Here is a 21,280-nt window from a genome sequence, read left to right as displayed (position 1 = left end):
AAGACAGATATGAAAATGTGAAATTATAGAATATCAAGACACGTGCTAAGAGAGAAAGTACATTAGAACCTTAGAGGAGGAAGTAAAGAATTTCTTCTGGAAGGATTGGAAGGCTTTCCACTGGGGTCAACATCTGGCCGGGGTCTTGAAGGATGTATAGAAGTTTTCTAGGCATGGAGGAACATTTTTGAGGAGTACATGCAAAAGTATGCAGACCTGTAAGGAAATTGTTCATATGCAACTGTGTAGGTGGGACTTCAGGTGACTGGCTGACTGTTAGGAATGAGGCTAGAGAGTGAATCAGGGGCAGGGAGGCTCCTGCTCATGAATCTGTGGATGCATTATGCAAAAGCAGGAGCACTAGCACATTCGCTTCATTTTCATTCTGTCCTCAAATGCTTCCCCCACTTTCATAGTAGACATGTTCCTGTGCCTTCTACCCTCTTCTTCCTTGCTTACTGTTCCCTCCAGAATTAATTTGAATGTCAGCCTTTTTCTTCTATACTCCTGGAACTCTTAATTTTAGCAGGGATGTACAAAGAGAACACTCCAGGATAGTGAGAAATGCTTTTTTTCTCCAAATGTCTTCCGGAATTCTGTTACTTAGCAGGAGCTGTTTCCTGCCATGTTTTGAGAAACTTTGAAAAGTGATTCAAATGTTGGTACAAAGGGACCTAAATACTGGCTGGTGAGGAGCATCTTGGCAGAGGAGGCAGCTGAGCTTTTTCTAAAGAGTCTCTGTGGCTGAAATTGTCCAGGAGGCCTGAGTCCCTGGGCTGGGCAGCATGTGCTCTTGGTTTTCATGCTTCAGTTCCTCCTTCTGTCAAATGGTAAATAAGAAAATGTGCACAGCTAGGGAGGTGGAAGAGTGTTAGAGCTAATTAAATGTCACTTCTTTTACTTATGAGGAAATAACTTCAAAAAGGAGAAATGACTAGGTCACATAAAGAACCTGCAGCTTACTTGGTCATTCACACATGTATTCCATTCAACAAACGTGTTTCAGTGCCTCCCATGTGCCAGGCACTGTGGTAGATGCTAGGACAATAGTGGTAAGTAGACTAGACATGATTCTTGCCCTAATGGGGGAGATGAAATTAAACAAATAAACCAAAAGTGAAACAAAATAATTAAAGATAGAGATAAGGTGTGATGGAAAGAAACAAGGTACTGCATTAGAGAATAAAAGAGTGGGATGTATATTTTAGAGAAGGCCTCTATGAAGAGAGAACATTTTAAGCTGAGATCTGAAGAATGAGAAGGGGTCAGCCACCTTAAAGAGCATTGGAAAAGCTTGCTTGGAGATAGCTTATACAAAAACTTCAAGGCAAGAAAGTTGGGACTGTCCTGAAAGGTAAGTGAGAGACCAGTATGAAGCCCAGGCAGAGGAGGCATGGCCTGGAAGCAGATGTTGTGGGAGAGATAAGCAAGGCCAGAACTCACAGCCTTAGAGTTCAAAGTGCCGCTATTGGAGACTCTTGACTGATCTCACACCCCTGCAGAAAAGGAATTGCAAGTGCATGTGCATTGCAAGACTCTATTGGCTGAGCATTTGTTTCAAATGTCGTTTTCTTGGCATGCTTTGCCGAGACCATAGATTACAAAAGCAGAAATAAAAATGATTCTGCTTTTCTTCTGTGTCTACCCCTCAACTTAATTAGTGCTCACAGCTCCAGAAATCAGTCAAGGGCAGGGGTCACGAGTGAATTCAGATATAGATGAAGTGGGACATGGTTTCTGATGCTGCTACTGGGTTTTAGAGAAACAGAACTTCTTGTCTTCCGTCTTTATTTTATCCTTCATTTTTGCCCTTTCGCTTCCTCAGTAGATACATACTACTTAGAAGATGAATTTTGCTTATTTAGGGCACTCTCGGGCTGTCATCTGTGGCTTTCAATAAAGCTTTGTCTTGATTAACAGATGCAGATCAAGTTCATGGGTATGCATTACAGTGTATGCTTGCTGGTTGACCTAGGAAAACCCATGTGCATGTATTATTTTCATAGGAAAAAAATAACGACTAAACAAGAAAAGATTTGTTTTCTCCCACTCACCCAAGGAACAGAAATTTAGACAGCTAAAGGAAGAGTCTGCCTTCATTTAATGAATAATTTACCTGGTGTTCCCTGCAGTAGTGGTTCATTCATGAACCAGAAGAAGATGCTCTGTGACTATGGGGATTGTGGAAATGACTGCGCCAGGAGGGGAAGCTGTGAAGCTGATCCCTCCCACAACCCACTTCTCTTTGACTGATGTTCATGTGCTAGTTCCCAAAGGCTGCACAAAGGCAGAGCTAGGTAGATGTACTCCCTACCAGGACTCTTCAGTGAATCCCGCCTCCAAGCCATAGATGAGGCTGAATGAACACTCACTCTAGCCTTGGTTTGCAGCCTTTACTGTGGCCCCTGAACCTGATCCAGGAATGAGCCTTGTTAACCCAAGGATCAGATCCCAAGTCTCAGATCCCTTATTTCAAACAGAGCTCTTCACCCCAGCTCCTGACTGAGCCTCTGGCCCAGCATTCCTGATTGAGTCCCCACATGTGGTGGAGCCTTGGCCTCAAAGGGTCCATCCACAATATTGTGAGTCTCTTGGTGCATATCCACTTTTTGAATGAACACCTGCCTTCTTAAGACTGGTGTCTCTTCTGTGATCTCATCAGTGTGGGTTTTAGCCATGGAGCAGTATCATAGCCTCCTCTAGTCCAAAGCTGGCCAATGATCAGAAGAGGAAGCCTGGAACTCAGAACCTCTGTCCTTGTGTCAACATGTTAGCTGCAGTCTATCTGTGAGCTTCATGGTCCCATTGATTCTTGTACAGAAACCAACAAGCAGTGATCTTCAGTCAAACTGGGACCTCACTGATCAACTTTGGTCTTGTCAGGGTTTCTTTCCCTTACCCTCCTTATATTGTGAGCACCCAGAGTCACCATGATAAAATCACAAGATTGGAAAAGAAATATGTGGGTTCAGACCTGTGTCCATCCTTGGTTCCTCATCTGTTCACGGGTATAAAGGTCATCCTTTCTGCCCTGCCTACCTTATTGAGTATTCACAAGAGAAAATGAATGTAAGAGATTGAAAATTGTATAATACATTATAAGTTATTGTTACCTCTCCCAAATTGTTAACATTTCATCCTTGCTATCTAGCAACAGAATAGTGTAGGGTAGGAGTTTACAAACTACAGCCCACAGGCCAAACCCAACCCAATGCCAGATTTTCTAAATAAAGTTTTATTGAAACACAGCCACACTCATTTGTTTACATATTGTCATTGGCTGCCTTCATGCTATAAAAGTAGCATTGAGTAGTTGCAGCGGAGACCATATGGCCCACAAAACCTAAGATATTTACTATTTGGCTTTTTACAGAAAAAGTTTGCCTACACCTGGCATAGAAGAGCAGAGTGATGACACTAAAGTGGGAATGCCTGTGTTTGGATTCTGAATCTTCTACTCAATAGCTATATGATCTTTTGCAAGTTAATTAACCTTGGATTTCTCTCTATGAAATAAAAATAAACACTGTATCTCTACCCTGTGCTGTCAAATTAGCATTAAATGAGTAATTCAGGTAAGGCACTTAGCTTATATTTGGCACATAGTGAGTGCTCAGTGTTGGCTGTTACTATTGTCCAAAGAATGAAAGCTCTGGTTTCTGTTAATGGACTTTCAGGGAATGGAGTAGCATGGTTTAGGGCACAGGCCATGGAGTGGGACAGAACAGTATTTACATCGCAGCTCTGCCACTCGCCACATGAACGACTCGGAGAAGATTAATTAATCTCCCTGAACTTCAGCTTCCTCATACATGAAATAGGAAAAAGGAATTAGAGAGCTGTTGTGAAGAGTAAGTGATAAAATACATGTGAAGTGCTGAGAATAGAATCTGAAGCATAGTAAACACTCAATGGGTGATATAACTACAATAATAAATAAGAAGAAGAATGGTAGTTTCTTAAGTAGTACTAGCTCACAAGAACAAATAGGTAGTTGGAGGTGACTACTGTGCCAACATCGTGTGAAGTAGGAAGCTCTACTTATCACTAGTAATAGTCTGGACACCAGGTTTCACATATTCCAGGTGCATGTAAATTAAATACACTTTAAAATGGAGTTGTTAGGCAGCTGTCTAGGCTTTTCTCTAGGTCAATAGTCCCTCAAGACCAGGTACCTTTCTGTACTAACAATCCATGCTCTATGACTGTTCTTAGGTGAAGTGACAGGTCAAGGAGAACAGCATGTATATGTTGTGTTACCCTATGGACGGTCCCTGAAAGATCCTCTTCTCATAATAATACCTGAGTACACAGTGATGCTAAGTAATTTGCCATACGGGACGAAAATGTCCTCATTTTGAACCCATTCAACATCTTCAGGGTTGCGTTCTGTAATGGAATGTAAATCTTCTTGCCTGGGGAGAGATGGCTGAGGAGACTGGGTGCTGTGGGTGGAATACATTAGGGTTGGCAGCGCTTGAGTGCCAGCCCAAGAGCACCACTCTCATTCTCTGTTGGCCTAAGCTAACAGGGGAGTGATCAAGTTCAGTGGACTGAAGCGCAGGGGAGTATTATGTATCTTCCAGACCTATGGATGCTAGATGGGCAGCCTAATTTTAAAAAATATGAAACGAGTAACAGTACCATGCATTTTTGCTTATTCCCTACCTAGCTCTGTATGGTATATTATTCATTATATGTAGCAGAAAAAATGAAGATTTGGAGAGCCTCTTCATTCAAGGGAGTTGGCATCTCAATTGCAGGTGAAAAGGCATAAATACACAAAAAGTTACTTGATGATATAAAAGAAAATAATCAATTCATTCAGTGCAAGATATGCCATGAAAGAAAGATGGGTCAACTTAGTATCTGTAGATTAATATGGATAAATGACTTGCATTCACTCATTTATTCTTGTATTCACTCATGTACCAAAAATACTGTATAGTCATTATGGGAATCCTTCAAGGGGATGTAAAGAATAATATAAGCTTTATGAGGGCAAAGACATCATCTGTCTTATTCATCACTCTATTCCACAGTATCTAGCCCATAGGAGAAAGACAACAAGGACTGAATTAGACATAGATCCTTATTTAATACTCAGTGTTTAGATGTATGTAGTTCCTAACATATTTGTGGACATTTACAGAGCTCCTAACAAGATCTTGGGCTCTAATTTATGAAATGCTGCAATCAGACATTTAGGAGACATCTGTTGGTTTGATATGCCTGGCATGCATCTCCTCTCTGTTCACAGCACTTTAATTTTCCTTTGGCTGCTAGCTTAGTAACATAGTTTTTCTGCTTCCCTTGACCCAGGAGCAGCCCATGCCTAAGCAAGGCTAATCTTGAATTGTATAAACAGTTACGACAAATGGCTGGAGCAACGGTGAGACTCTAAAGAGACTATCCATGAAATGCTGACATCTAGATTTCCACAGCTGCTGCAATATCTGTCTTACCTGAGGCACTTTTTTAGTTGGGGCTTCCTCATATCCTTCCAACATTCTGTTCCTACAAATTACAGAACCTAAACTAATAAAGCATGGGTGTTAGATAAAATTGATAAGATGCACACGCACATTTAAAAGGTGGGTGGAGACTTTCCGCCTATAGGTAAGAATAGGGAGACATAAGGGTCTTCATGAAGGAGACAGCATTTGAGCTGACCTTTTAAGGAATGGAAAGAATCTGAAGAGGAAGAAAGCAGGAGGCAGGAGGGCTGTGCAGGCTAGAGCAGAAACATGAGTGTAGGCCCAGAGCCTTCAGCCGAGAAATGACTGAGAAACAACCACATTTACACTGAAACTCAGTGAACTCACTGAGCATCCCATGTTTGTCATGCCGTTTACACTTGTCAGATGTTCCCTTTCCCATTCTCTAGGTTATCCCACTGAGTCACAGCAACCTTCCCCTCCACTGTCCCCCTTCAATGGACTTGAACTGTGGGATGCTAGAGAGGAAAGGCCTTGTGAGACCAGCTAGGACTTAAGCTAGAGCTCTGCAGGTCACCCATGCCACACATGAAGTACTGGATACCTCAGAGGAGTTCAATTTTACCCAAAGAGCTACGTGATCTCTTTCTCCTCACCTTCATCTCTACTGCTTTCCTCCTCTCCCCTATACTGTGTCCACATGGGCCCTCTTTCTGTTGCTTGAGCTCTTCTGTCTTGTCCCTCAGCCTCATTCAGAGCCTCCGTTCTGTTCCTTCTACCTAGGACTGTTTCTTTAGCACTTAACCTGGCCAGCTCCTTCTCAGGGTTCATTTCTCAGCTCCAGTGCTGTTGACACAGAGAGGTTTCCGTGACCAGCCTGTCTAAAATAGTCCTGGCAGTCACTCTCACAACATCCCATTTTATTTTCTTTGTAACATTTGCAACATCCGAAATGGCCTTGTTTACTCATATATCATCTCTCTCCCTTTCTGGAGCCTAAGCTCCAAGAGAGCAGAGACTTGTCTTTTTATCCAGTGATGTATACCCCCAGCACCAGCTTGCTACCTAGCATACACTACACACTCAGTAAACCCCTGTTGGATGGGTGAATGATTAGTTAGAAGAAAGATGGAGAGAAGAAACAGAAAATGTCCATCTGTCAGACTACACATCCCCAATGAGTACAAAAGTTCTGTTATAGGTACTTCACCAAAACAAACAACATTTGAGAAACACTGATTTAGTTTGAACTCCATCGTCCAGATCAGAAAAACACAGCCCGGAGAGGAGAAGGGGCTTGTTCACAGATGCGCTTCTTTGTGCTAACTTCTCCACAATCATGTCAGGCACCTGAAGAATTTTACAAGGGAAGCTCCAGTTGATCAGCCCATTTGCCCCTGCCCTTGGTTACATACGTCAGCCCACGGGTGAGTCTAAATTCAGGACCAGTGAGCCCAGCCTTGTTCTAATTCTTAGCTTCATATGCAGTCCCATATCTCATTGGCTTTCAGTGCCTGGTAATTAATACCCATGCTTAATCATAAACACACAAATCTGACTTGAGAGGATGGCTCTTCTGCATCTCCTTTTGCAGCCATCTTCCAGTGGGGCTCCAGGGCTGGATGAAGAGAGTTCTTGGGAAGCTGAGATGAATCCAAAACCAAAGTGAAAGGCTACATCGACACAAAATACAATGACGTAACTTCTTTAGCCCTGGCAAGGCCCTTGGCAACCTAGTCTCCACCCATCTCCAACTCTGTGCCAAACCCCAACCCCAGTCAAACTGGTGTTTCTGGAGTTTCTCTGTTGACCCCTTCTCTGTCATCGCAGTTATTTGGATAAAATGGTCCCTCTGCTTCAATACAGGAAAAAGGTGCTTAACACTGTGTCTGGCCCCTGCTAAGGGTTCGGTTAACACTGGCTATAATAGCAGTTAATACCATTTATCCTATGGCCGATCTCTTTATTACTGATCAAATCACTCTTTATTTTCCTTCATGTAGAATGCACTGGACTCTTGCTTAAGCTCTGTGAAGGTAGAAAACATGTCTGTCTTGTGTTATTGTGGCACCCCAATTCTCTGGCATAATAAATGATAATGTTTTATCTAGTAAGTGATAATGTTTTATCTAGTAAATGACAGAGATGCCCTGGATGTATCAGATCCTAAGTAAAGGTGACATTGTTTAGAGGGCTTCGGGATGCTTTATATCTATTATGGTAATTCTTTGCATGTCAGCGTTATATCTAGGATACAAGAGAGTATAAAAAGGGATGGGCAGGCACTCTTATTGCCCTCTGAGTGATGGAAATAAAGCACATCATTTGATGTCACAAGGTTAGAGTTAGATGATCAAGAATGTGATTCCAACAAGAAGGATAGAATTATTCTGGGAGGGGAATGAGCACCTGAAAGTGCCCCTATTCACACATATTTTTGATCTCCCTCCCCTAAAATGAAGCTGTCCTGTCACCTCATTATCTTTTATTTACAATGAGGCTGCCACATTCTCAGGGACTGGAGGCAGGAGCCAAGGAGAAATGTTGGTGTGAGAAGCCTTAAATGAAGTGACAATAAAAAAGGAGTTGCTAATGCCAGGAGTTCCCTCCATGTGAGAGAGCTGTCAGGGCCAGTGCCCAGGGCTAGGAGATTTATTGATACTAAGTGAATAGTGCCCTAACCAGGAGTGATTATCAAAGAGGTCTGAGTGAGCTGAGGATGGAATTAGACAGCCCTTACTGTGCAGTGTGTGGGTTTCCTGCCCTTATTGGTTTCTGCCCTCCTGCCTTCCCAAGAGGGAATTCCTGGCCTCATTTTTTACTCACTCTGATTGCTGGACATGCTCTGCTACAGAGTTTCTTGGAGGCAGGGCCCTCATAATCTGGCACTCTGGCAGGGTTCTCTGAATGCTCTGTCTCTCTATCTCTGCCGGGCCTGGGCTGTTGCTGTTCCGCCTACCTGGAATACTCCTTATGCACATGTAACTGTACCAAAACCCCTCTCCTAACTGATTCCTGCTTACCTTTCAATGTCAAAGCTGGCACTTCCTCTTGGAAGCTTTCTTTGAGGTCCCAAAAGCTAGGGTTGTGTGTACCTGCCTACTGAACTCATCCCTCACATAGTGTGTACACTGAACTGCTGTTGTGTACATAGTTGTCAGTCTCTCCCATTGCGAGAGTGACAATCCCTAAGTGGTTGGGGGTGGCCTGGTTTGTCATTGTATCTCCATTGCCTAACATAGTGTCTTCATGAGTGCCAGATGCTGGGTATTGAATGGTGGGTGTATGGATAGATAGACAGAAGAACTGGTGTGTATGTGTACAGGCTCTTCCCAGGGATGAGAGAGGAATACATCAAACATACCACTCAATTGTATTTGTTTGTATTTCAATAGACTCTAAGGTAGTAATGCCTCTTTATCTGGCATCAGGGGTAGGCAGTGTGCTACATGAGAGGATTTTCCAGAAACTGAAGCTGACTCATGAGCCAAGACTATGTCAAGCATCTATGACACATCACAGACATTAAGGCCTCAAGCTCTGTAGTCAGACTGGTAGAGGTCATATCTCAGCTTGCCTTGTGCTGGTTCTGGACCTCAGTTCTCCAATTTGTAACCACCTTAGGAAATGAAAGGCGTTAATGCAAGGAAATGTCCTTGGCACAGTGCCTGGCACTTGGCAGGAATTGAAGTATCAGCTCTTAATTATTACTATTAGAGAGCGTTACAGGCCAGGAACAGTGGCTTGCGCCTGTAATCCCTGCACTTTGAGAAGCTGAGGTGAAAGGATCGCTTGAGACTAGCAGTTCAAGACCAACCTGAACAACATAATGAGATCCCATCTCTACAGCTTGAAGCTGCAGTGAGCCATGATGATACCACTGTACTCCAGCCCAGGTGACAGAGCCAGACCCTGTTTCTAAAAAAAAAAAAAAAGAAGTAGTAGAGGAAGAAAGAAAGAGAACACTAATATTCCAGTACTTTCTAAATGGAGAATACTGCATTTCACTCCAGCAACATGATGGAAGTCTGTGCATTGACCTAGTACACGCAGAGTTCTGATTCTGAGAAATGTCCCGTCTCTTCCTTCCTACTTGTCATGTCTGACAATATCATCTCCATCTCTGGCTCCCTTTCTAGTCTCCCTCCTCTCATCTACACTGTACTGGGTAACTAATTCACAAAGCAGGTTAAAAGCTGTGTCTTAACACTCAAGACTCCAAGTCCATCTATTTAGAAGAAGTGATGAAGGTAAATCTGTTCAGGAAAGAGATTTGGACTGAGGCACAACTCCTACAAAGGAGTGATCTTTACAAAGAGGCAAGAAAAGCAGGTTGCAGGCGGGAGGGGGACAGCTGGTGCAGTCTCCCAGGATTTTGTTACAAGGGAATCTAAGAACTCAGAGACTTATCTGCTTTTTCTGGGTTTGAAAAAGTGTACTGGGAGTTGCTAAGACTTGACTAAATGACTAAAGTGTTGTCGAATCAGTAAATATTTCCCAATCAATTAGACTAGACTCTAGACAGTCGGAGTCTGAAGGGGCATTAAACATCATAAAGATCAAACAATCATCTCACAGATGGGAAAGCTGAGGCCCAGGAGAGTGTGGGATTTCTTAAGGTCATGCAAGTACTCTGTAGTGATGAAACCAAAAAGAGAATCGTCCAGGTCTTCTGACATCTAGCCTAGTACTTTATCTACAGAACCATGTTATCTCTTCTGATTGAATATTGGTTGTGACAGATTCAAAGTAGATATAGTGCCTCACAACTGCTAATTATATTTATCAACATTTAACCAATGACTGCCTTCTCCCACAGGCCTTGGGCCTATAGAGTCTGTCTGTCTGTCTGTATATATGTATGTATGTATGTCTGTTTCTCTCTCTCTTTCTTTTTCTTCCTCTCTCTCTGCTGTTGCTTAGGTTTGGCTGAAGTGTGGAGATGGCCTGACAGTCAGGCACTGAGCAACTCTGAAAGCCAGAGTTCACTCAAGTAAATTCAGGCCAGCTACCTCCAAGACATGCTCTTGTAGGGAGTAGTGGGTAAATGTACCCTCTTAGCCTTAGAGGATAAAGCACTCTGTTTAAGGCAAGAGATGTTTGCAGAAGGGGAAAATAGGGAGATAATTTGAAGCAGAAAATGTCCTGGCCACCTGTGTGTCTAAGGATTTGCCATGTTTGCCAGTCCTGTATCTTCCAACCCCATCCCACCCTTTCCTACTTCACCTCTAAAGTCCTGGCAAAAAACATCATCCGTGAGGGCCCCAGTGGCACAGCTAAATGTGTGAAACCAAGAAGATGACATAAGATTTATATCCTACTGGATATTTTATTGCAGCAAGGGAAGAGAAGAGATCCTAAAAATTCTGTAAAGAGTGTATTATAATATTTTAATGGGGTTTATGTGCTCCCCATATACACTTCACCTTGGAAGATGGATTGTCCATTTTGACAAATCTGTATTTAACATTGAGAGAATAATATATGGTGTATGCTTCCTGGTAGAGAAATCATATTTAAGGAAATCTTGATTCACTTATTACAATAGACATTTAAAGACAGTGCCTATTGTGGGCTGTGGTTAGACAGAATGTCCTCATTAGGGTGGAGGAGAGAATAGTGTGAGTGGTGGAGGATAAATGGCTTACCATAGAAGACAGAAACCCAGGCAGGGGAGCAAGTGGTCCACGGTGACCCAACAGTCATCTCTGTTTGGGTTTAGCTCTTCCTCAGCCCCTACTACAAGCCATAAGCCTTCATCAAACACTCATCATTTATTTATTCATCAAATATGTATTAAGCACCTGCCATATCCCAGACACCCTGCTGACTTTGGCACAAACAAGCATGCCCTAATTTTCAGGGAATTCACATTGACCCAAACAGCCACATATATATACACAAATAAACTAAGAAAATTATTTTAGATGAAATAATTAGAGTATGGGAAATAAGACAGAGTAATAAGATACAGAGTTATGAGGGGTCACTATTTAGAAGAGGTGATAAAGCAATATGTTTGTTTGCAAAGAGGTAAGGAAAGAGCATTGCAGGCAGGAGGGGAACAGCTAGTATAGAGTGTCCCAAGCAGAATGAGCTCAGAGCCCAGAGGAGCAAAGCGAAAGCCAGTGTGGCTACAGCAAGCAGCAGGTAGAAGAGGGGGGTAAGGTGGGTGAGGTCAGAGGAGCAGGCTATTTATGCTCTGTGTCATGGTCAGATGTTGAGACTTTTCCTGTTGTGCAATGGGAAAACTTTGAGCAGATTTGCACACGGAGGAAGAACAATGTGTTTTGTTTGTTTTGTCTTTGTTGTTTAAATAAGATCTCTCTGGCTTCTGGGTACAGAATTGATTTTGTCACTGAAACCAAATACCATAAAGCTCAAGGCCATAAGCACCACTTTCAGATATAAGAAGGGCTATAGAGTCAAGAGCAAGAATTCTGTAAAACCAGAACATCAGTAACTAGAGATATGCAAGCAAATGTTAATGATCACCTGCCAGGTTTCCTGCAGATGATATGCTGGTTTCCAGTGGGAGTAGGACAGATGAGTTATGTGGTTCAGCTGCAATCTTTAAGAGATTACTACCTTTAAAGTCCATTATCTCTAGGGAATAATGGAGAACTGAGACTCACGGTAGACAATTAGGTACCATTGATTAATTGCATTCTTTATTGCAGCATGACCCAAAAGATTTTCAATAACATGTCAAAAGTGTTCACCAAAAAGCGTTTGTAGGCAAACAGATTTGACAAAATCTGGGATAAAAATGGATAGAATTCCTCACAATCTTTAATGCAGCTAATGTGAAGTTTGAAACTCTCAAACAGGGATGAAGTATGTACCATTTCCCAAATGTATTTGACCAAAGAAGATTTTTATTTTCTAAGGAGCATTTTGTGGGACTATTGTTTCATAAAATCACTTGGGCAATTTTCACATAGTGTAATTTGAGATCCAATACACAGTGGCAATGTGTGTTTCTGGAAGCAGGTTATATGGTAAAAATAGTAAAGAATCTAAGAACATTAACTTTGTTATCTTAAAAGAAAAAAATAATAATGCCTAAATCACAAGGTTGTGATGAGGAGTAAATAGCCTAATATATGCAAAAGGACCACAAAGCACTCTAAAATACTGTTCTCATGACAAGGATGACTGACCTGCCTCACCATCCACCTTGGAAGGGCAATTTTTAGGCATTGAAGATGGCCTTGGGGTTGGTCTCAATGGGGCAAAGCTTATGAACTCATCCTGTATCATAAAGTAAAATAAAGTTTAGGAGCTGACTGACCTGGAGTTTGATCCCATGACCTTGGTCTTATTAGCATTGTATTTTAACTAACAGTATTATCAACCATGAACCAGGATTGGCAACTGCATTGGGATCCTACAGAATGGATCCTGTGGGGATGTTCTCACAGCTAAGCTATTACTATGGCTGATACTCTGGGGGGTCTGAAAATCAGCTACCAAGATGTACAAGCTCAAAATGAACATCAGCAGAGAAATGAACACTGAGAGTTAAGGGCTAGACTGGGGAAATCAACACTTGTTTTCTTAAACATGTGGCTGGAAGATATCCCTCTTTCTGCAGCACCTTTTTATGCTTTGCCTTTAAGTGATGGACAATGTGAGGGCAAGATTATTAGATTAAGAGTCAGGATATCTGCCCAAGTTATATGTCGTAGCTGTGCTGTCTTGAACATGTTCATTAAATTTCTGAGCCTTGATTTCTCCCCTTTAAAACCATGACCCAGCCATCCCTTTCTAACCTCAACAGGGTCATTGTAGAAATCAAGTAAGGTAACAGATGAAAGTGCCTTATATACATGGCTACTGTAATTAAAAACCAGGACAACTTCTGGCTTGTAAAAGAAAATTGGACTTACACAGATGAATGGTCAAACAGGTGACTGTGTGAGAGGGATGGTTAGATGGGCAGGATAGATGGACAGTTGAATAGATTCATGTGTTGAAAGGATGAATGGATGGATTGGTTTGTTGGATGGCTATATGGATAGATGACACATAGGTGGATATTTGATGGGTTGGATGGATGAACTAGTGGATGGATTCATTTTGGAGTCATCTGACCACTTTTTTTGCCTCGTCTTCTATTTATTAATCCTTCTCCTCTCTTCTTCTAGTCTGTTCCCAGTTCTCCAAAGGAGTCTATGCCATCTTTGGGTTTTATGAACGTAGGACTGTCAACATGCTGACCTCCTTCTGTGGGGCCCTCCACGTCTGCTTCATTACGCCGAGCTTTCCCGTTGATACATCCAATCAGTTTGTCCTTCAGTTGCGCCCTGAACTGCAGGATGCCCTCATCAGTATCATCGACCATTACAAGTGGCAGAAATTTGTCTACATTTATGATGCCGACCGGGGTAAGCCAAGGGTTAGGGGAAGGAGACTGTTGAGGGATGGAGAGAAAATTACCAGTAGAAAGGCCTCACTGCCTTCCTGAAAAATGTGGGAAAATAATCCAACATGTTTTATTTCTGAGAAATCTGACTGATTTCTCAGTAGCTAACCTCTAATTCAGTTTGAAAACATTCTGAGAATAATCCGTTTAATGTACCATGTTGTTCTACAGTTCGCCAAGCTTTCCTGGCTCCTGAGTCCAAACTCAATGCCAAAGGACCTCAGACTCTGGAGTCAGACAAATCTGAATCTGAATCCTGGGTTCTCTCTCCTCCAGCTGTTTGACTTTGGACAAACTCTCTCTACCTCAATTTCAGCATTTATGTAATGGGCATAAAATTCTCTATGCCTCCATTTTCTCATGTCTATAATGAAGATAAAAATAATCTCTACCTCATAAAGGTGTTGTGAAACTGAATGAGATGACTACCAAGTGTTCAATGCCTGAAATATAGTAGAAACTCAAAATTTTTCCCAACATTAGATATTATCATCATCATTATCATTATTTTCATCCCTCTCTGGGCTTTCTAGTTCTTCCTCCTTTGAATTTAACACCACATTTTCCAAATATTTTCTATACTTTTTCTTCTCTGTGTCTTTACTCATGTTATTCCAGTTTTCTGGAACGTACTTTCCTTCTCCAGTCTACATCTGTAAATCCTTCTCCTCTTTCAGGCTGCTCAAATACCATTTTCCCTGTTCCCTAGTTTCTCTGGATGGGAGCACTCTCTTCTTTTTTCCAACCCCTGTGACATTTGTCTTGTACCGTTCTACCTTCCCATTGTACACCAAATAGTCCTGTAATAATTTAGTCACTATAGGTGTAAACAAATAAATGTGTCATACAAGGTCTGAAACGTGAGGCAGAGGAGTACAGTACTGATGTGGTTGCCTGCAGGGAGTCTTAGAAGACTTTTTGAGCTTGCAAAAGTGATTTTTCAGGCAGTTAGGCAGGCATTTTTCAGATGGGAAGGAGCTAACAGAAGAAGAAACTAGGAACACCCTATTTTCTTTGATTTTCCCCTCACTGTCCCCACTTTGATGACTTCCCCTCTCAGACTGCAGCTGTTATAGGGGTCACCTGGAGGTCTATTTCAGGACAGCTTTACAGCATAATGAAGCTGGAGGCCTGGAAGTGATAAAACGTACCTTTGCTCGTGGGAGATTATCTCTGGGGTCAGAGGAAGCACCCAAACTTTTGAAAGAGCTCCACCTAATTCAGAATTCAGAGCTCAGAGCTCTGCCATTTGCCAGCTGTGTGACCTTGGACTCATGACTGAATCTCTCTGAGCCTCAATTTCCACACTGTAAAATAGGGATAATAATAGAATCGACCCTGAAAGATTAAGTGAATTAAAACAGGTAGAACAGTGGCAGACACACAGTAAATTTTCAGTAAATGTTTGGCTCAAACACACCAAACAACTTGTATTGAAAAGAAAACAAAGATAGGAGGGCATAGCAGAATCAATCTACAGATGATTCTTCAGGCCAGGTACCATACTGGTCACTGTAGAAGAGGTTAGCAGTGTTAATGAAAGTCACAAATGACATGCATACAAAAGACTAATGCGTGCAACATCAAAATAACATCTGTGAATAATTAATAATTATTGACACACCAATAATTAATAATAATTAATGACACACCAAGATGTTCATGTTGCGATCACTGGAACCTGCAAATATGTCTATGTTGTATAGCAAAGGGAAATTAAGGCTACAGATGGAATTAAGGTTTCTAAACTATTGTTACTTAATAGGGAGATTATCCTGGATTATGTTGGGGAACACAATGTAATCTTAAGTCTCCTAAAATTGAAAGTCGAAGTCAGAAGAATCAGTATCAGAGTGATGCAGTATGAGAAACAGTCGACCACCATTGCTGGCCTTGAAGATGGAAGGATTTATATGCCAAGAAATGCAGGTAGCCTCTAGAAGTCAGAAAGGCAAGAAAATAGATTCTACCCTAGAACCTTCAGACACCAACACAGCCCTGCTGACACCTTGATTTTAGCCTGGGATACCTATCTGAAGCATCTTACCTCAAAACGTGTAAGATAGTACTTTTGTGTTGCTTTAAACCACTAAGTGTGTGGTAACTTTTTACAGTAGCAATGGGAAACTAATACACCATCTACTTCTCCAAGAAGAAACAAAGCAGCATTCAGTTATTTCACTATAAAGCAGAGACAGTAGTTTAATTCAGGACACATATTATTATTATTTATTTATTTATTATTTATTTATTTATTTTTGAGATGAAGTTTCACTCCTGTCACCCAGGCTGGAGTGCAATGGCATGATCTGGGCTCACTGCAAACTCTGCCTCCCGGGTTCAACTGATTCTCCTGCCTCGGCTCCCCAAGTAGCTGGGATTACAGGCACCCATCACCATGCCCAAATAAATTTTTTTTAAGTAGGAACAGGGTTTCACCATGTTGGCCAGGCTGGTCTCGAACTCCTGACCTCAGGTGATCCACCCACCTCGTCCTACAAAAGTTCTGGGATTACAGGCATGAGCCACCATGTCCAGCCCCCCAGGACATGTATTAAACACCTACTGTAGGAGAGACAAAGGATTCGATGTTAAAGATATTGAACATTCACAAATTTGATCAGCAGTTATTAGGTGACCATTTAGATGTTAGGTTGGCACATTAAATAAGTAGTTACTGATTGCCCAATAAAACTAACAGCTAATATTTATAAAACCCTTGCAGGTATCAGACTCTGCCATGTATCAAACATTCTCACTTAATTTTCATAATGACACTGTGAGGTGGACATTATTTATATCACCACTTTACCTTTGAAGAAACTAAAGTTTGAAAAGGCTAATGAGTCTGTGCAGGTTCTTTTAGCCATATGTTGGATTTGAGCCCCAGATTATGTTTTTTAATCACTAGTTCTACCATCTACTCTGTTCAGAAACACAGTGCTTGACCTCACAGCATTCATACTTTTGCAGCCAGAGAAAAGTAGAGCTGAATTTGGCAGAAGAGTGGGTTCGGGAGTAGCCAGGGGAGGTGGGTTCCTGATAGGAGTGGGTGGTGCCTGCGGATCCTGATTGTCATTTCTCTGTCCTACTCATCCAAACTTCAGGCTTATCCGTCCTGCAGAAAGTTCTGGACACAGCTGCCGAGAAGAACTGGCAGGTGACAGCAGTCAACATTTTAACAACCACAGAGGAGGGATACCGGATGCTCTTTCAGGACCTGGAGAAGAAAAAGGAGCGGCTGGTGGTGGTGGACTGTGAATCAGAACGCCTCAATGCCATCTTGGGCCAGGTAGTGAAGGCACCAAGGGCTCAGGTTGGGTGAGGGAGACGATTCAGGAATAGTCAGACACTTTTCCCTTGGGTGTTATAGAGTTATAAAGAGGTTTGTGACTATGTGAGACTAGATGACTTCTATCTCATTTTCTATAATTCACAAAATTTAATTCTGAAATAGTACAAATGATGGGATCCTTGACATACGACTTCAAATGGTTCTCAGCCCTGTTAACTCCAACGTATGTCTTTATTGTAAAAAAAAAATAATAAGATTAAAATTTTAAAAAGGCCAGGCACAGTGGCTCAGGCCTGTAATCTCACCACTTTGAGAGGCTGAGGCAAGCGGATTACCTGAGGTCAGGAGTTCAAGACCAGCCAGCCAACATGATGAAACCCTGTCTCCACTACAAAAAAATAAATAATAACAATAATACAAAACTTAGCCAGGCGTGATGGTATGCACCTGTAATCCCAGCTACTCAGGAGGCTGAAAGAGTGAGGCAGGAAAATCCCTTGAACCTGAGAGGTGGAGATTGCAGTGAGCCAAGATTGTGCCACCGCACACCAGCCCAGGCAACAGAGCAAGATTCAGTCTCAAAAAAATAGCAATTAATAATAATAATCAATAACATTGCATTTTAGAGTGTATGAAGTGTTGTCATATTAGGAACACAGTTTGTAGAGCCAGATTCCTGGGTTCACCTCTGGACTCTGTCAGTCATGATCCAGGGTTTGGCATCTCATTCCTTTCGCCCACTCACCTGTTTTAAGAAGCTAAGGAAGCAGCAGCCACCTTTCTTTCTATTGTTTCCTTGAACACACCCTTCACTTTGAGAAATCAATTGATGGCACAGTCTTCTATAAAACAGGCATTGTAACCTCAATGGTCTTTAGCTAGAGGTCTCTAAACTGTGGTTCCCCTGGTCTCAGAAAGAACAAGTACCCAACCACAGAATCAGCAGGATTTTTTGGAGATTCCTTGTCTTTTTAAACTACATTTATGTATTCAAATGAGCTAGCAAAGTAGCAGATTTTTCAATCACTTTTGAACATGCCATACAATGAAAGTGATAATTTTAAGTAGTGGACAACATGACAAAGTTTGTTAATGGCCCTCAAGACCCCCAGGGCACTCAGAGAATTCCAGCACTAGGACAGCTATCACTCAGAAGCCTCAGCAATGGAACAGGGAGAGAGTTTGAATGTTATGGATTCTTTAAGGCACTAACTGTTCTACTCTGTAAACTATGGATTTGGCTTTCCCTCTTGGAAAGAGAAACTCAGCAAAAATTATTTCCATTGAGATGGCAGTTCTCTAGGCTGGAGTCAGGGATTTGAATTCTAGTTTTCAATTCAGGCAGGATAAGATAATAGTTAAGAGCAGAGATGAAACCAGACTGGCCAGGGTTCAAATCTTGTTCTAGTATTTACTGGCTTTGTGACTTTGACCAGGTTTTTAATACTTCTACATCTGAAGTTCTTGATCTGTAAAATGGGCATGATCATAATAATAATAGCTACCTATAGAGGGCTCCTGTGAGAATTAAAAGAATCAATACATGTGAAGCACTTAAAACAGAACCTGCCCCACAGTATGTGATACATGCAAGCATTTGCCTATTTTTGCTATTTCTAGTGCCTACTAGGACCAGCTTCTTGAGTCACTACCTTCCTTGGGCATAAGTGAATCCATCTGTAAAATATGAATGAAGGCCTCTGTTCTATAAAACTGATAAAAAGACACAATAACATAGTTGATAGAAAAAGCGCCAAATGATAATGACATATTAATAGGTGGTTGACCTGTTGTATATTGTTCTGTGGTCCAGGCAATAGCCCTTGGTACTATATTTTGAGTGCGTATGGTATGCCACCGAATGCCAAGCCCTTTCCATGCAGAATCCTATTTTATTCTCACATCAACTCTATAAAACAGCTTTTGTCAGTTCCCCTATTTTATAGATGAAGAAAAGAGAGATCATACTTGCCCAAGAACACACAGCTGGCATATGATAAAAGCAGAAAGTCAAACCTATATTGACCTGGCCACAAAGCCCAACCTCTTAAAAACACAACTTTTCTACTTCTGCTGTCTATAACTAACTTCTCTGTCAAAGGGTAAACTTGCATTTTGTAAAGTGACCCATTTGTATGGGTATTTTAGATTGCAGCATATTAACATTTTAAAAAATTGTTTCATTCATCTATTTTGAAAAGTAAGACCAAAGAGTTGAAAGGATTTTACAGATCACTTGATCCATTGCTTATGCTCACATTTTATAGGCAGAATGACTGATGGTCAAATTGACTAAGTGATTTGCCTTAGGCTCACAACTAAATTAGTGACAGTGATGAGCCTACAACTTACAGCTCTGACTCACATTCTCACACTTGGCATCATCCTGGACTATCTAACACTCAGTATCTGGGAATGTACCTGAGATACAGTTACGTTCAGTAACTGTATTCAGTCTAACACAAAATTTTCCACTTGATCTGAGGAAAAAAACAGTGACTCAAAATTACAAATAGGGAATTAATTGCCTGTGTCTGTCTCCAGCCCCCCAAGTAAAATCTAAGCTCCACGATGCCAAGGATTTTTGTTTTATTTTCTTCCCTGCTGTGTCCACAATGCCTTGGACAGTGCTTGGCACCAAATCAAGTATTCAACACATTGTTTTTAGTGAATTAAAAGAATAAGGAACCAATGAAGGCTCTGAGAAAGTTCTTACCTAACATTTAGTAAAATAAATCTGGATTTCTATAGGTAGCCATTGGCTGGATAAGAGCCTTTAAGATGGAGGAAAAGGCATGAGGGCTGGGTTTCACACTGCGGTTTTACAGGGTAAGTGATGAATGCTGAGCATCTACTGGAGAGGATGGCAGGAAGATAAACATACAATCAAGGAGATCCTTGGAAACTATTCTAAAGAGTTTAGGATTTATTCAGTAAACAATGGGGAGTCAGTGAAGGTTTGTGATGCCGAAGCATTTAGTACAGTCATTAAGTACAAAGTGAGTTAGAAGTGAGAGTAGGCCAGAACCTGTTGAGGGCATCCATCACATCCCCCTATGTTACTGTCTTCATGGTTCTAGTCCCTGCTGAAGTCTCGTTCCTTTATATATTGACCATCTGGCACCCTACTCAACTCAATGAGGGCATGAAGACCTTGCCTCACTTGCTCGATGCTATTTCCCCAGCACATAGCAAAGTGCTTGGCATATAGTTCATGCTCAATAAATATTTGTTGAATGTGTTAATTAATCATAGAAGGTTTTACAGAGGAGTTGATATTGGAGCTCGGCCACTAAGGATACGACCAGAGAGAATGGGAGAAGCCATTCGGACACAAAGATCGTGTATAAAGGCCATGTACTGGGAATGAGCTTTGACGTAACAGGGCTCAATGAGATGATGGACCCACTGTGAAACTGCATCTTATAATACTTTTCTCAGTTTGTTACCCTTTATATATTTATCTGTTCACCCATTTATTATGGATCTCCTCCCAGTAAAGTATAACTTCCAAGAGAGCAAACACCATGCCTCTTTCACCTTTCCTCTATGTGGCCAATAGTGCTTCAGTCAAAGCGAACATTCAATATATATTTGTGAAAGGAAGGTATTAAAGGAGGGAAGGCCAATGTATACGTTGGGGAGCAGATAGATGGGAAGGTTGGTATTAGGTTGGATTATACGAAATTGCCAGTTTTTATAAGTCAAAAGTCATCAATTATCAGCTGTTTCCTATGTTTTAATTTGCACTTTCATCTTGTAGGGATGATATTTCTCCATTCACTGAATGTGGCTGGTTTTAAAATATCATTTATTTGCTGTTTTGTGTTTATTAAAAGCTGAATAGGTTTTTGATAAAGGTATCTCATTGTTGAAAAGGCAGCAAACCGTTTGACAAGCAGATGAAAAAGTAATGAAGAATTATTAATAAAACTATTCATCCCAATAGTATTTGAGCTCTGTGGCCTGGAATTTCAAAATCTAACCACTGTTTCAAAGAATTTATTGTGTGTGCTTGCATTTAATTACTCCCCACATAAAAAAAAATGTTAGTCACTATGCACATACATCCAATTAAGTAGATGTCTGAATTTGTTTTAATAACCTTGAAAATTTGTT

General features: G+C 41.3%; 1 protein-coding gene across 8 annotated transcripts in view; it reads left to right on the top strand.

Moving 5' to 3' along the window:
* The window catches only part of GRIA1 (glutamate ionotropic receptor AMPA type subunit 1), a 329,622-nt gene that overhangs the window by 142,438 nt on the left and 165,904 nt on the right, over window positions 1–21,280 (top strand). For all 8 annotated transcript variants that reach the window (XM_074378874.1, XM_074378893.1, XM_074378882.1 and 5 more), the window contains 2 exons: window positions 13,589–13,828; window positions 16,974–17,158. In XM_074378874.1, coding sequence (XP_074234975.1) covers window positions 13,589–13,828; window positions 16,974–17,158 — 425 coding nt within the window. The remainder of the gene's footprint in view (window positions 1–13,588; window positions 13,829–16,973; window positions 17,159–21,280) is intronic.

The sequence above is a fragment of the Saimiri boliviensis genome, chromosome 1, assembly GCF_048565385.1.
Source record: "Saimiri boliviensis isolate mSaiBol1 chromosome 1, mSaiBol1.pri, whole genome shotgun sequence".
NCBI lineage: Eukaryota > Metazoa > Chordata > Mammalia > Primates > Cebidae > Saimiri > Saimiri boliviensis.
This window is presented reverse-complemented; position numbering and strand designations above follow the sequence as displayed.